This window comes from Micromesistius poutassou (assembly GCF_964030765.1).
Source record: "Micromesistius poutassou genome assembly, chromosome: 20".
Lineage (NCBI taxonomy): Eukaryota > Metazoa > Chordata > Actinopteri > Gadiformes > Gadidae > Micromesistius > Micromesistius poutassou.
The window spans coordinates 10,669,010-10,685,984 of NC_140290.1; the positions used below are offsets into that span (position 1 = coordinate 10,669,010).

Consider the following 16,975-nt stretch of genomic DNA (forward strand, 5'->3'; position numbering starts at 1 on the left):
CCAGCCTATATTTATTTTGATACCATTTTTTGAACCCCACCAATGCAGGCACATTTTATATTGGCTTTTAAATGTAGGGTTTTCCAGGAAGTGTTGTTGTTGTCGTTGTTCTTGGTTGGTGATACTAGTTTGTTTGGTTTTATTATTATCCAATCACATCGAGTGTCAAAAACAATTTTTCTTTATGCCAAATAAATATGCACAGATGTTAGTTGTTATGTTATCATATAATAATATATAAATAAATGTATAGTTTTAAAACACTATTAATCTTGTCTCCTATTATTTAACCTATGCAAGGAAAAAGGTAGCCATCGTCAAACCTAATCCACATTATAAGTACACATTACAAGTATATACACACATATACACACACATGTAAATTATCGATATTAGACTCATCATCCTAGATTGAATATGTTTTAAGAAAACAAGATTAAATTAAATTACTCTTTGATAATTGTGCCTGTCCCCTCTCTAGACTTTAATTACTTTCTCCAACAATGAAGTACATATTTGTGAAAAAACTGCAATATTCAGTGGTAATGTTATTTTACGGATTCAAAGCAAGTAGATTATTTAGTAAGTTGTTTGATCAGTAATTTATAATTATAAGCATGGAACTTAATTATGAGACAAGAGAATGGCAAGATTTGCTTAAAAAGGTCCCTGTATAATCGTGTTTTTGATATCTAAAAACTCTTACTGTTATTATTTCAAAACATCCTTTCAGCTCATGAATGGTGCATAAAAAAAATAGAAGGCAGTAGTGGGACAAATAAGTCTGAAAAAGCAACATTGTAGACATATTTGTGAACTATTTCTGTTGAAATTCAAAAGTTTTTATCTTCTGAACTATATGCCAACCCTAATTCCAACTCATAGAGCTGTCACATATGTCAGACTATATATGTGAGACTATATTGAAGAAGTCCACACATCCAAAGAAGCAATGCTAATTGGCAACCTCAAGACATGCATTTTATGTCATGGGCCGAAGTTCTCATAATTCCTGCTGCTGTTATTATGTTTCGATATCATAACTGTTGTTGATGTAGGGATTGGTGCCAACGTGTTTGGAGGTCTTCCTGTTGAGTCCACAGCGAATGAGTCTGTAAATGGCGACCAGGGGGATGGAAATCACCGGAAACACAGAGAGGGTGACTATAATGGCAAACACCCAGCCTGGGTAATCCTTTGCTTCTGTCTCTGGGAAATGGACCTTGGATAAAAACCAATAAAAAAAAAAGCCAATAAATCAAATCCCCATGAGTTGCTTTTACAATGACAATGACATTTTACAATGACAATAACATTGTAAAATAAACGTACAACATGACCTTATTACTTTATAAAATGTTATAAAAGAGATGATCCTCAAATCACTTTGAAGCAACTGTTTATGTCATGTCTTTCGTCTCTGAGCGTTTAACTCACATAGTCAGGGTTCCATGCAGGATATTGTGGGTGCTGTTGGGCCTGAATAATCACATAGGCCAGAAACACCACCAGCAGGTACAGTGGACTGATAAACCTCCAACAAACTCTCCAGAAGATGTTGGGTCTTTTCCCAGTCATGAAGTGGATGTCGTCACTAAACCTGCCCATAAAAGAAATGGAACATTGCAAGAATGTGATGAATGAGTTCATTTGGTTTAACTGTATCTAACATGGGGCAGGACCTACGTTTGGGGGCTATATTAATGCCACAATGACGACTTCATATCTACCACCAAAAACACACTCAAATAATGACAATCGCGATTAATACCAGAAGTAAATGGTTACTTTTGCATCCCGTAGAAATAGATGACTCCGATCAGCTCGAAGAAGGCGATGATGAGCAGTGGCACTGAGCCCACGTAGCTGTTGAAGATCTCCAGCCAGTAGTTCCCTGAGCCCAGGGTGAACAGTAGGGCCACCAGGAAGGAGATCAAGCAAACACCAGCTTTGAGAGTTGAGAGAAAATATGGAGTAATTAAGCCCGGCACGGGTGCTCCATGTGTGACAAAGTTGGCCATATTCGAAAATAAACTATGGTTGAACTTGAGTTGAACTGCACCATGGGAATAATATTGAGGTACACAGCCTTATACCCATTACTTGTTTTTTGCTCTTGCTTTTCCTAGTTTTCAAAATGAAATCAAAATTAATTTCACTGAATATGCTTGTGTCAAATATCGGATCAGCTGAATAAGTAAAACTGAACAAATGAATGAATGAATGAATGATCATTGAAAATGCCTCAGGCAAAACTATCTAGAACCCAGAGGGTCTCAGAGTGACAGCTAGAGGGATGCCATGGTTTTAAGGGTCTTTTTTCCAAATGTCTATTTTCATTATCAATAAGCAATGGTGCACTGCACACCTGTGACCAGCTCGCTGGGGATCCACGTTGGCACCAGTTTTAGGTCCCGAATGGGCGTAAGTATGCCTTCTATGTTTCCAAACATGGAGGACAGACCCAGGCTGAAGAGCATGACGAAGAACAGCACGGCCCAGACCTGAGAGCCCGGCATCTCTATCACCGCTTCGGTGAACACAATGAACGCCAGGCCAGTACCAGACGCACTCTGAGAGAGGAGGATGGAAACTATATGTTTATATTCTATCACTGAACATTATTATCAGAATTATCTATCTATTGATCGGTCAGTTAGTACCTGGTCAAGGAACTTTTGAAGTTCACAGGACCTCAGTTCCACCTCTGCAACCTCATTCGGCCATTTGCTGGTCAGATATTCAAGCATCTGTTCGTAATTGTCCAGGGTCATGTTCTGGTCTCCAATCTCCAAGTGGTTGGTCAGAGATAAGATGTTGCTGCGGATGAAATACAAATGTGTATTATATCTACAGGCAATTAAACGAAAATCGAAAGAGTAAACTTGAATTACCTCATGCGGCAGGAGTTGTAGTTGTTGGTGGCCTTGAAGCCCAGAATGGAGAAGATGGGTATGGCTGCATAAATAGATGTAATACTGTTGATCACACCCACCAGAACAGCATCTCGCTCACAGTTATTCCTGATGGGCATCCGGGAGAGAACAAAGACCATTAACTCATCATCGTCTGTCATTGCTTAATGACGGACCTGCATGTGCTTGAAAGGTAAGCATAAGATAGCTCAGCTTTAGCATGGTTAGCACTAGCAAGTTTAGCATTATGAAGGGCACCCACTTCTCAGGATTGTAACTGGAGAAGGCGATGAGACCTCCGAAAGCCAATGAGAGAGAGAAGAAGATTTGAGTGGCGGCGTCCAGCCACACCTGGGGATTCTTCAGCACGTTCCACTAGAGGAAGAGGTTTAGGAAGAACAAAACCACACATACAAAATCACATCAAACATGCTCCCAACTGTGGGAAAGGAGGTCAGCCTGAAAGTTGTAATAACTTACATCGGGAGTGAAGAGGTAGATCAGGCCGTCAGTGGATCCAGGCAGAGTGAGGCTTTGTATCAGGAATATAGTCAGCACCAGGTAGGGGAAGGTAGCTGTCACATATACTGCCTTGAAGACAAAAACAATCACTCAAGTGTGGTTATTAGATAGTCCTTGAAATAATGGTACGTTATGCCAAACTCCTGCATTTACCCTATGGTAGAATATAGAATATCCCATATATATATATATATGGGATATGTATATCATTAAAAAATCAATGACAACCAAAGTCAACCCAGTGCACCCACCTTTCCCATAGTCTCGATGCCCCTGATGAAGCAGATGTAAACAACACACCAGGCGGTGGCCAGGCAGATGACCATCGTCCACTGCAGAGAGCCACTGATCTCGATGTCCGGGGTTATGTTCAGGGTCTGGCGGTACCAGAAGTAGTTTACCGGTGTGCTGTCCAAACACTCCTGGTCGAAGTCTGTACATAGAGAGTTCACCGGTTCATGTTCGTAAGAAAGGGTATTTGCTTCAAAATGTTATCTTTGCTTATTTTTTAACGGATTACTATTATGAGATGAAGTCGTCCACAAACAGTGTTACTGTTAGCAATAGTGCCCTGACAAACCTTGGGAACCTAACCCAGACCCTGAGCCATGACCCAGACATGCAGATGCACTTCCTGTTACCTGTAGAGTTGTCATTAAGCGGGCACTGACTCCAGGGCAGGGGTTCCTGGAAAGAGTGGAAGAAGTACCAGAGCACCCAGGCCAGGATGGTGTTGTAGAACAGGCTCACCAGGAACGACACCACCATGCTGGCTAGGCCTGCGCAACATGAGTAGCAGTGAGCAGAACCGTGATTTTTTTTGTGATTAATGTAGATTCTCATTTTACGGCCTCCTAATTGTGATTGTCAACTCCATCGTTTAATCCATCATATTTCTGAAACCTTACTGCTCTTTATCAGCAGGAAGCCTCACCAGTTGTTTGTTACATATGGTTGCTGCTGCACTCCTTCCAGATGATGTTTTTTTTGACTAGGACATGCCACATCACTTTTTTGTAGCTACTCAAACCATGTCTTATAACTTGCATGTCCATTCAAATTACTCAATGTAAATGTTATCAGGTATCAACTGTCTTCAAATCGATCTTAAGGCGACCTACCGACTCCACCCAGAAAGGGGGAGATGGAGTTCCAGACGCCGATGCTGCCCATGCGGAGCCGCTGTCCGATGGCCATCTCCAGGTAGAGCAGTGGAAGGCCCTCGAATACCAAGGCTATCAGGTAGGGGATGAGGAATGCACCTGGGTGGGGAAATTCTTGAGACGTCAGGCAGGAATGTAGAAACAATAGGGGACTTTGTCCCTGATGTCAGTGCTCTTCATCAGACAAACTAATTGTTAAAACATTTGTAGTCCATCAAGCCTCATTTCAAAACTCGAATCCCAACTAGAGGCTCCAAAACAATCAAAACGCACACACGCACAGCTCCTTCGTACGACGGTGGACAAGCTGTTATCCAGACATTAGTTGAACCCTTTACATTGGATTTGAATAAAAGCTGAAGGTACCTTATCAGAAGATATGAGGATGCGACTAATGGGTCACTATAGGATAGTCAAACATATGTATACTTAAATACGAGAGCTAATTTGACTTTAATGATCTCTGAGACCTATATAAGATAGATAACGCTCATCCTTTACTTTAAATAGTGGAGTATATAATGCAAAACAAGCAAAAGGACAGTGGCTATTGATATTTCAAATGGAAAAACAATATTGTCCTCAAACTGCAACATTTTTTAATATATACATGTATCTCGATAAGGGATCAAAATTGAGAGTCAGTCCCTCTTCCTGTATTTTCTAGAAAAAAATGACCAGCCAGGCAATTGTTGAATATTTAACCTTGAAACATTTTACCATCCAAATGGTCAAACCTGTAAATGAACAAGCATGAATTTATTCAGGTTCAGGTATTCAAGTTGCAAAAAAACACAGCATATAAATCCTGTTTCAAACATCCCCCACACCAATTTGGACATGAAATATGCACTGTCACAATAAGTATTCATAGAGGATAAATATATATATATAAATAGCACCTTACCACCACCATAGATTTGGCACAGATAGGGAAAACGCCATACATTCCCCAGTCCCACAGCAAAGCCAACACAGGTGAGGAGATACTGGACTTTGTTGTCCCATTTAGGTCTCTCCTCCATCCCATTGGAGTCCACTGTTTTCCCCATGTTGCAGAGACAGCTCTTCAAACAACAAGCTTAGATCCCAAATCCAGAGATAGAGAACTTTCAACGCCGATATCCAAGACAACCCCTTGGTTATATTTTGGGGAGTCTTTGACCTGCTTTTAAGTTGGACTCTCAGTCCAGTTGCAGGGTCTGTCGACCAAAGGCAAAGTATGATGTCCAGTTTGTTATGCCCTCTCTCCTCTTTTGACTCACTCCCTATCTTTACCTCTCTCTCTCTCTCTCTCTAAGTGGGGTGTGTTCAAATACTCTGGGATTTAAATGCACAAGCCCTTGTATGCAGGGTGGGGGGGGGGGGGGGTTATAGGTACGATGAGTGCTAGTTATTTGTTTAACTGGCTTTCAAGTAAGAAGTGTCATGAGTGGACAGCGGATCTAATGCCTATGACAGTGTTTGTTTGTTTGGGGCGGCACCAAGCCCTAGGTTAATGGTTAACCAGGTGATGCTGCCTGTGTGGGGCTGTGTGGATCCAAGGCACTTGGGCACATTGGTTTAAAAACATGATGATACATATAGTTTGGCTCTGTCGTAAAATTGTTTTATATGGAATGATAAATCAGTCATCGATCAAGGAAACAATCAAAGGTTGTAGTTATTCTGGGAACAATAACCACAGAATAAAGCAATACATAATAATACTTTTTTTTTGGCTTTGTAGTGTGTTCATCTTAGTTGAATTCCGAAAAAAAAGTACAGTAGTAACAATACGTCATTTATAATTCACCATCAATAATCTACAAATGTTTTTTTTTCTTCTATCACATAAAAAAATTAACCTGCATGTGATTGTCAAACATAAACCAATTTTACTGTAGCTGACATCAGACATTCTTCAAATTTCACTAGTTTCATCCAGGAAATGATCAGGAAATGTTCAAAACACCTTTTAAGGCCAACACAAAGTTAATTAGTAAAAAACCTTCGATTCAAGTTTGTAATTTGTCATGAGACTTAGTAAAGTCTGTAGTATTCCGGAAATACCATTTGTAAAGTCCAAAGAGCAGTTGTGCATGTAACATTGCACATATCGCAAGAACACATGCTCGAGAGGGTTTCACACAGAAGTCTTTACAGGGACAGCCTATTCAGCATCCTCATCATCATTAGCGTTGACATCTTCTGCGCCTTTCTGACACAAGCGTTGTCCTCGGCGATGCACGTGTGGGGCCGAGGCTCCGAGGGTATCCTCCTCCGACTCAACCCGCACCAACCACCACAGCATCCTGCTCACAGTCGTTACTAATGCAATAGAAAAACACACCAGGCAAGATGAGATAAGACATAAGAACAATCATTTTTTAGCCAATGTATACACAAAACACCATATTTCACAATATAACATAAACGGGAACTAATAGGATTGTATCTAGGTGACGGTCAAAAGTGGACTCTGGGATTGCTAGCTTCCAGAGAAGTAGCATGTGATAAACATGGGATTGTACATTCAAAGAGAAGGATTTTCAATCCTGTTTTGAACACATCAAATAATTGCTTGTCATAACTTATTGCTTACTCAGCGACGCAGGGGCTCGGCCGAGGCTCCGACGGTGACCTTCTTCGACTCAACCCGCAGCAGATCAGTGCGTACAGTGCCACCAGCGGGATGGGTGCCACGGGCAACACAGAGAGGAGGATGATGATGGCAAACACCCAGTCCGGGTACGGTGTCACGTTTGTCTGGGGGAAATCCACCTGAGGGGGGAAAAAAAAAAACACATCCCATGAGTAACAGCCACGTGTGATTTTGATTGTGATTGTGATTGTGATTGTGATTGTTATTGTGCGTGTACGTGTGCGGCCGCCCTTACGTGGCTGGGGTCCCATGCGGGGTAGTTGGGGTGTTTGTCTGCCTGCACGGCGATGTACGCCACAAACACAATCAGGAGGTACAGGGGGCTGATGACGAGCCAACAGGCCCTCCAGAAGATGTTGGGCCTTCTGCCTGTCATGGTGTGGATGTCCTCGCTGAAGCTGTACATTCAAAGTGATAGTAATTTTTTAAATGACACGATGAAAAGAAAAAAGAAATCAACCTGCGTGCTACCTAAGAGCGAAGCTTACCGCTTAAGTCCGTACATGTACACCACGCCGACGATCTCGAAGAAAGAAATGATGAGGAACGGAACGGAGCCCACATAGCCGTTGAAGATCTCCAACCAGTAGTTCCCGGAACCCAAGGTGAAGATCAGAGACATCAGGAACGCCGCTAAACAAACGATGCCTAAAACACGGTTTACAAGGTTTACATTAAATATACAAAATAAGTACAGATAAGAAATGTAGATGGATTAACAATGGTTGGCTAATTGTAAAAAAAAATTGGGTAAGGACCAAGTTCCTTTAGGTCGGGTTGGAGTCCCGAAAATACATTGCACTTTCTAAAATGCTTTTTTTTTTTTTTCTTTGCCTTTATTTTACTTTTTTTTTTAAACTTATCTATTATTTTCTTTTATTGTATGACAATGTTTATATGTGAAGCACTTTGAGTCTGCCTTGTGTATGAAAAGTGCTATATAAATAAAGTTGCCTTGCCTTGCCTAAATCCTGCATATCCGTTTGAATTGGATATTGGTTTGAATGTTCTGTTCTCAATCTGTTTGGAAACAAACCATGAACTCCTTGTGCCCATTAACTAAACCCCCCCACAAAAAAGGAGCTGGTTCCAGGAGCTGGCCTGTACATACCAGTGAAAATCCACCTGGGCATCCACTTTGGGACCAAGTTTAGCTCCAGCAGGGGGTTGAGGACTCCTTCCAAGTTTCCAAACATGGTGGAGAGGCCCAGGCTAAAGAGCATGACGAAGAACATCACGGCCCAGACCTGGGAGCCTGGCATCTCTATCACCGCCTCGGTGAACACAATGAACGCCAGGCCGGTACCAGATGCACTCTGAGAAAGGAGGACCGGCACATAATGAAACAGTTGCCCAGTTAATTCATTCACCAAGTGAATGAGTGACAGCTGCCAAGTAGCAGAAGTGGAATGTTCTCCCCCCGTGTCTGACGCTTGAGAAAAACATCCAACTCCACTAATGGTACCAGTTGCTTTTGCTGTGGAAGACTCCAATATTCGTTTGCAACAGATATCTAAGTAAGTATCTGTTGAATGACTTAATGGAATGCAATCAAATCCCCAACGGGCTCATGGATACCCGTCAGTCAGTACCTGGTCAAGGAATGTTTGAAGGTCACAGGGCCTCAGGTTCAGCTGGGCCACCTCATCCGGCCATGTGCTGTTCAGATATCCCAGGCTCTGTTCGTAGTTGTCCAGGGTCATGTTCTGGTCTCCAATCTCAAAGCGGTCGGTCAGAGCCAAGATGTTGCTGTGATGAAAAGGGGATATATTGTAGGTCTGCTCGATTAAGGAAAAAATCATAATCACGATTATTGGTAATCCTTCCTTTGACAGTCCCCTAATTACTAGATATTTACCCAGTAAATATATGGTAAATCATAGTATGTTATTGGGGTAATTACCACTGGTAATAAGAAGGTAAATACAGAGGAACTACAGCTGAAATACTAAGAAAAAAATCCACTATTACCCATCAACTCAACTAAGTACAGTGTAGTTGTAACTGTTAGTTGTAAAGAAATCACACAAATATATTGCATTACAGTTAAGCATAATGCAATTAATAGTTTATTATTCACCAAAAATATATTCAACTATATTTTTAACTATTAATTGCATCCTGTTTAACTATAATGCAATATATCAAGTGTTACATGTAGTAAGTAACAGCCCACCATTGGCAACTACTACAACAATCAGAATGACAAAATGTATCTTAATTGATTTTTGATGTGTGATTTCTTTCCTGAAACAATTCCATGGTAAAGTCTATGCCACCAGTCTGTGTAATTTGTAGACAGTCCCTAAAACAGATAGCAGCCAGAACTAGTGGTGGATTTCATGATTCATTTGAATGAATCAGTTTGCGTCGGTCAGTTCGCCAAGAAGAGTCGTTTGTTTGTTTGTTTGTTTGTTCGCATTTCCGGTAGCGGTGAATCATGATTCTCAGTCACTGAGTCGGTCAGACACAGCTCCTCCCTCATTCTCATTCTCAAACGAATCACGATCGTGCAATGGTGCAAACGGTCATCAATCAACACAACATTAACTAAGTTCCTTTTAGCTGAGGAGTGCTTCATGTTCGGAATCGGCATGTTGTTGCCCGGCTGGCTCTCGTGACTTCTCAGTCCCAGAGTCTTCACCGCTAAACACAGTCAGTGAACGAACGGCGACTCGCAAGTCAGCGACTAGTGGGTGGAGCTGGGAGTCAGTCGAGTCTCGGCAAACGAACGAGACAAACAACGACGAACAAGTCGAAAGAGAGCGGTGAATCAGGTTGGTTCGTTCATTTTAAAGAGTCATTTGTTCGAACTGATTTGTTCGCGAACGAGCCACCACTAGCCAGAACGTAGATGTTCCCGCACAGACATCGATAGCAACAACATGTCAATGTGATTTTTCTCGATACGGTGTCTAAACACTGTCATCAAAATACTACACCCTTAATGTAGTGTAATTGTGCTGATACATCCGTTTGCGTGGTAAATCAAAACCGAATATCCGGCGAATATCAAACCGGCTGCTAACTTCGACCTGTTGAGGCAGCATGCTCTGGTACCAGAGCAGGCAGAGCAGGCTCTGGTATAGCTGCTCTACCAGAGCCTGACAGAGCCTGTCCCCTCCCGTCCTATTAACAGTATTTATGGGACAGAGGCCGATTAAATTCGCATATTTTAAGTTGAAGTTGGGTGTGATAGGTTTTAAACTACATGTCTGAGTTGTTTGAATGAAACAAGACAGGAAACTAAAGAGGCGGGGGCGGGAGCAGGGGCCCATTAGCTCAGGAGGTAGAGCAGGTTGGCTGGTAACCGCAAGGTTGCTGGTTCGATCCCCGGCTCCTCCTAGCTGAGTGTCGTGGTGTCCCTGAGCAAGACGCCTCACCCTAATTGCTCCTGACGAGCTGGCTGTCGCCCTGTGTGGTTGACTCCGCTGTCGGTGTGTGAATGTGTGCATGAATGGGTGAATGTCAGTCAACACTGTAAAGCGCTTTGGATAAAAGCGCTGTATAAATGAGGACCATTAAAGAGCCATCTCTCATCCATCGAGTGGACTCATTGGTTGGTGAATGACCACAAAGATGCTCCCCTAGGCAGATTACTGCATGACATTCGCCACTTATTCAAATTGTAGAGGTTGAAGCAGTCTGCATTTTGGTCACTTGCCATAACACTGTCATGTGTTTTATCAAAACACCAGTAACATTTAAATTGAGTTGATGTAGACAGCTCTTTTGTTGATTTGTTGTTGTTTTTTCAGTGTTCAGTGCCTGTTTGTGAGAAATGCATTTTTTGAAAGTTAAGCCTTTGTTTTTGTTTCATTTTAATATGCCTTTCATCAACAGTGGTTTGGGGTTTTAGAACTAAAATTAAAGTGCTTAACAACTGGTGAGCGAATGATTCAAAAAGCTGAACTACTGGTGAACGACTTTGCAGAGCATATATAGTACAAGTTTGTGTTGATTGCATGGAAAAGGAAATAACCAGTTACAAATTATTATATATTATATGGTAATAGCCTGGTAATACATGGAAACAAACAAGGATTCCTTTAACAGTAGTTTCAGCTTACTTACTAGGTAAATTGTCATGTTTTACTTAGTAACATTGCAGAACATATATGGTACAAGTTCCAGTTAACTGCATGGACAATGGAATAATGTATTACAAAGGATATGGTAAGAAAATGATAATACCATGGAAACGAACAAGGCTTCGTACCCAGTATTTAAGAAGACACTAGAGGAAAACTGTTCCTGCAGAGGATGTTACCAGGTAAGTATTGCTGTAATTTTTCAACTTAAATAAAAACAATTCCATAGTTTCTAAGGTAAATCAAATAAACCATTGGGTGCAGCTATGAACAATAACTATATAAGAAAAAATAATTTATTGGAAAGTACTATGTTAATTTCTAGATAGTACATAATTAAACTTGGGCTGTTACCAACATAAACCTTGGATAACTACAATTGTAACTTGAATTGATGGGTAATAGAAGAGGTGTTTCTATATACGGCACGTCCGTAGAATCTACGGAGAATAGACGGATGCATGTCCATATGTGAAAGCAGCTTAAGAATTGGTTGCCTACTTTCCTAGGAAGTACACAATTATATCTGAGTTATTACCAACATAAAACAGTTACAACTACACGGTACTTAGTTGAGGTGATGGGTAATAGTGGAGGTTTTTCTTAGTACTTTAGCTGTAGTTCCTCTGTATTTACCTTCTTATTACCAGTGATAATTACCCCAATAATATACTATGATTTACCATTTATTTACCGGGTAAATACCTAGTAATTAGGGGACTGTAAAAGGAAGAGTTATTGATTGATTATATTAGTTTGGAGATTGAAAATTTGATTGATTGCACAGCCCTAATATATTATCAATGATCGTACACATCCCTGTGTTGAGGCGTATCCATGACATGATGTGGCCTGGAGTACAAGGGCATGGCCCTAGTCCATCTACGCTGTGTAAACATACTCCCAAGATGAAGGGCGACATGACCTTCTCTCTATTTGTACTCCCAAGATAAAACCAAGGTTGTGTTCAGACTGTATATTGGAGATATTAAAAGGGTCAGTTTGTAGAATTGAGTGCCATCTAGTATCTAGCCTCTTCACCCTTCCCTTTAGAGCGACGTAGCAGAAGGCCTTTATTGGGTAAGGTACCAGTGGATACTACCAAAATGAGACCATTGTCTAGGACAGCATTGAGCTAATTATTAGCTAATTATTAAGTGGTAAGGTTCAGTGTTGTCATTTGGATTCCTCCAGGTTATCCTTCCTTACTGGTAACAATACATTAGACAATGTAGTATATAAATATAGTGAATGATTGCCACCTGTGTCAGACAAGTTTACCTAACCAATTGTATAAATACCCTCAGACTCTTTAGGGCTGAGAGAAACACTTCTGAACGTGTTCGTCCTGAATTGCAATACAAACTTATCAAAGACACCCCAAGTGTATTATGTTCTATTATAAGAGAATTTACACAACACCACTCTGTAAACAAACTTCCTGCTAAGTATTCAGTAACAATGTTGTTCAGCTCACCCCATTAGGGAGGAGACTCCTGCTCGCAAGCATTAAAGCCTGACTGCTTACAACCATTGTGTGGTTGTAAGCAGTACAGCCAGCTTAGCTTCTCCGTTGTAGGAAAGGGAAGGACATTTTAAACCTCAATGCAATATCAATATATCAAATCAAAATATCAATATCAATATACAGAGATGGCCACGCCAGTTGCTCATATGAACAAAAAAACATCAAAAACAAAAACATCTCAACAAAGGACCACAATTATATACGACCATAGGGTTGGGCTAATGCTACGGCAGTATGGAGTGCATACCTTTGTAGACAGTGGACGTAGTTGTTGTTGGCTTTGAATCCCAGGATAGAGAACACGGAGATGGAGGCGTAGAGGGAGGTGGCGCTGTTCACTAGACCAACCACCACAGCATCCTTCTCACAGTCGTTACTGATGCAATAGAAAACACACCAGGCGAGATGACATTAGTCATAAGAACAATCATTTTTTCCCCCATATATACACAAAATGGTATCCACCATTTTTCACAATTTAACACAAATAGGAATTCATAGGATTTCAGAGAAGTAGCATGTGATAATTAGTTTATAAATGCTTGTCATAGCTTAAACTGGGAGCCTTGTCACAATGCAAAATTGTAATTCATTCATCCGTATCCTGTGAGTCACATTGTCAATTAAATGGAAATAAGATGGAAGGTTTTGGAGAGACAGATAGACAAGCCTGGGAGGAAATCAGCAGCAAATATATAAGACTTCTCAAAGCACATTCCACTCACTAATAGTTGACGAATGGCTATGCAACATCTTAGAATGATATGGATATGCAATTTCTATAAATAACACTCAAATAATGGCTCTTAAACCTTATCAACACGATCTACTTATCTTCTGTTATCTAAGTTTTAAATGACGGAATGAAGACTACATTATAAAGGTCCCAATTATAAGTGGTATACACGGGTCACTATTGCCATTCCTGACCAATACCCAAGACGTTGACCTTGACATAATTCTTACAATTGAGACTTTTCTGAAACAAAAGGGATATAGGTTATGATGGTTTTGCTGAAAGTAGGATCACTGACTCTGAAGGGTTGTAGCTGGAGAAGACAATCAGACCTCCGAAGGCCACGGAGAGAGAGAAGAAGATCTGGGTGGCGGCATCCAGCCACACCTGGGGATTCTTCAAGATCTCCCACTGACAAGAGAAACCACCACGCCATATGGAGAAGCTCAGACACGCTCAATACCTCATACTGTTCATTCTTATTCTCTTAACAATAATCTAGGCGGGTACAGTTAGTAGTAGTTGAAAATATGCTCATTATATATTCAGATAAATTAAGAACAAAATATAAAGTTTACGACATTATCTGTTCACAACTTAAGATTGGTAAACAATTTGAATGGGAAGTGCAGATCTAAAGCAGTGGATCAAATAACATTGTTAGAATGGACCTCATTCACATAGTGGCCAGCTTTGTTCGTTACCCAGCTACCGTTTAGAACAAATATGGCAGATAGAGGAAGAATGGCCCATTGTGATTTGATGAGATAACAGAAGAGGGCGGCTACCTCTGGGGTGAAGAGGTACTTCAGGCCGTCTGCTGCCCCTGGCAGAGTGAGGGCGCGCACCAGGAATATGGTCAGAACCACATACGGCAAGGTGACCGTTACGTACACAGCCTGGGAGGACACAGTGCATAGTAAATGGTGTTGTCCTTTCACAATTGAGTTAATAATGAATCCACCAAACATCGTTACAGGGCTGTGTATTGGTCAAAAAATCTGAACGGTTATATTATCTTTGACAAAGTGAAAAGATAGGATCTTAAATGTTTGTTTGTTACAGTATGTTCCAAACATGGAGGTTTTCATGCTTTCTAATGCATCCATACTTTGTATTTCTTATCCATCTAAAAAGATATGTGTTATTGGCAGTGGTTGTAGTATGAGATAGGGCAGATGAGATTTAGGCAGTTGGTGCATTGAAAAAAACAATTAACATTTACAGTCAATGAGTAGACAGTGATAAAGTGCCTCCACATTATTACAAAAAAACATTACTATCCCATAAATGCATCATCAGCATACAGCAGAACAGCCACAACCAGCTGCGCCCACCTTCCCTATGGTCTCGATGCCCCTGATGAAGCAGACGTAGAGCACAAACCAGGCGGTGGCCAGGCAGATGACCATCCACCACTGCAGAGAGCCGCTGGTCTCCACGTTCGGGGTGATGTTCAGGGTCTGGCGGTACCAGAAGTAGTTTGATGGCGTGCTGTCCACACACTCCTGGTTGAAGGCTGTTCATTGAAGCAGAACACATTCATAACGTTCATACTTGATCATTCACCCATGCGTGTTATCTGCTTCAAAAAGTCGTATTGGTCGCTTCCAAAAGACTCACTCCAGTTTAGTGGTCTTCTGTGTCATCGCTGCAACAGTGCTTTATTTCAACGTTGACTTGGAATGAAACAACAAAACTAACCTACCAACGTACCAGATGGATGAGAATCTACATGCCTATCCATCTCCCAGGCCTACCTGTGAGGTTGTGGTTGAGGGGGCATTGGCTCCAGGGCAGGGGCTCCTGGAAGGAGTTGAAGAAGTACCAGAGCACCCAGGCCACGATGGTGTTGTAGAACAAACACACCAAGAAAGAAACCAGCATCGAGGAAATACCTGCACAGATTACTATTGTCGTAAAAGCAATCCAAAAAATGTTTCCCTCCATCAGATTAAATTCTGGCGCCACCTGCTGGCCATATGGCAAACTGGAAAGTAAATTAATGAAGTTTGTAGACTAAATATGATCACTGCTAATGATAAATTCTCTTCAGGGATGTCCTGGAGTAGAGCGAACAACAGAAATAGAAGTGTCTCCTCCTCAAATCTATTTTCGTCCGATTTTGTCATCTGACTAAACTATCTTGAGATTAATCATATTGGCATGGTTTTACGCGCCGTGACTGGGGGCAGGCCTTCTTGTTTTGAGGAGTTTTTGAAACTCTAAAGCTTTAGGCAGTACATAAGTGTATATGGAAGCCCATTAGCGCAAATAATGTAATAAATGTCGCATATTTGGACGTGTTAGTGTTAACGCAACAAATAATTGAAAAGTTAACGTGCACTTTCGGGTTGTGGGCAATGAGGGACCTTCAATCAAGGCATAGCCTACATAATTCATGAAGAGGTTCTGTCAATGATCGAAGGGCAGAGCACGTTGTGCATCAATTACTGATGTCTACGCACGATTTTGGGCGCGTTAACGTCCATTCGTTGTTTTGCATTTCAGAAACGTTGCATACACCACAAAAACATGCGAGCAGCACACCCACTACTGCTATCATCATAACATAACGTTCCTCATTAACCAACCTACCGACTCCACCAAGGAAAGGGGAGATGGAGTTCCAGACGCCGATGCTGCCCATGCGAAGCCGCTGTCCGATGGCCAGCTCCAGGTAGAGCAGTGGAAGGCCCTCAAATACCAAGGCTATCAGGTAGGGGATGAGGAATGCACCTAGAGAGAGGGACAGGGGGGATAAGGCTGGTTGGTGTATACAACATATTGATGGTGTATGATCCTACACTGATTGTGATTGTATGTGAAAAATATTGATACAATTATATTTAATTTTATATTGCAGAGTTTGGTTTAGGCCTATTCTACAAACTTTGTATTTAACTTTTTGTTGCAAAATATTCAAAAATGACATGACACTTCAGAAGGACATTGTGTCTCTCTGCATCGGTTGGAGTTTAAAACCTATACAGTCACATCTCATTCTCAATGTTGAATCCTCCTTCAGAAGACACACGTGGGACAGCAAGGAAAAGTATGTACGTAAGTCACAACACATTAAGAAAAAAATATCCTAATTAAAGGTAAACTGCTGCTTACCTCCTCCGTGGATTTGACACAGGTACGGAAAGCGCCATACGTTTCCCACCCCTACTGCAAATCCAATGCAGGACAGCAGATACTGGGCCTTGTTTGCCCACTTAGGCCTCTCCTGAGGTTTAGCCATTTCAGACCTTCCTGCTAGACAGACAGAGATGCAGTGGGGGCTTGGGACTTGAAATGCCTACTTCTACATAATGGAAATGTACCAGGGTGGGAAAGGCGTACCAGGGCTTGGTTTAATGGATAACCGAGC

General features: G+C 41.4%; 2 protein-coding genes across 2 annotated transcripts; both read right to left on the reverse strand.

Moving 5' to 3' along the window:
* Window positions 1-1,024: 1,024 nt before the first annotated feature.
* LOC311365439 (sodium-dependent neutral amino acid transporter B(0)AT3-like) lies at window positions 1,025-5,652 on the reverse strand (the record flags this gene model as incomplete). Its single annotated transcript, XM_084484976.1, has 12 exons — window positions 1,025-1,222; window positions 1,438-1,600; window positions 1,789-1,948; window positions 2,369-2,573; window positions 2,664-2,820; window positions 2,895-3,023; window positions 3,178-3,290; window positions 3,396-3,506; window positions 3,689-3,870; window positions 4,079-4,216; window positions 4,559-4,699; window positions 5,508-5,652. 12 exons carry the CDS (start codon window positions 5,650-5,652, stop codon window positions 1,025-1,027), a joined length of 1,842 nt encoding a protein of 613 aa, XP_084341102.1.
* Window positions 5,653-7,180: 1,528 nt separating this feature from the next.
* On the reverse strand, window positions 7,181-16,846 carry LOC311365352 (inactive sodium-dependent neutral amino acid transporter B(0)AT3-like; the record flags this gene model as incomplete). The annotated part of the gene is made up of 12 exons (XM_084484861.1): window positions 7,181-7,363; window positions 7,480-7,642; window positions 7,733-7,892; window positions 8,356-8,560; window positions 8,837-8,993; window positions 13,111-13,239; window positions 13,898-14,010; window positions 14,388-14,498; window positions 14,937-15,118; window positions 15,360-15,497; window positions 16,198-16,338; window positions 16,720-16,846. 12 exons carry the CDS (start codon window positions 16,844-16,846, stop codon window positions 7,181-7,183), a joined length of 1,809 nt encoding a protein of 602 aa, XP_084340987.1.
* Window positions 16,847-16,975: the final 129 nt, after the last annotated feature.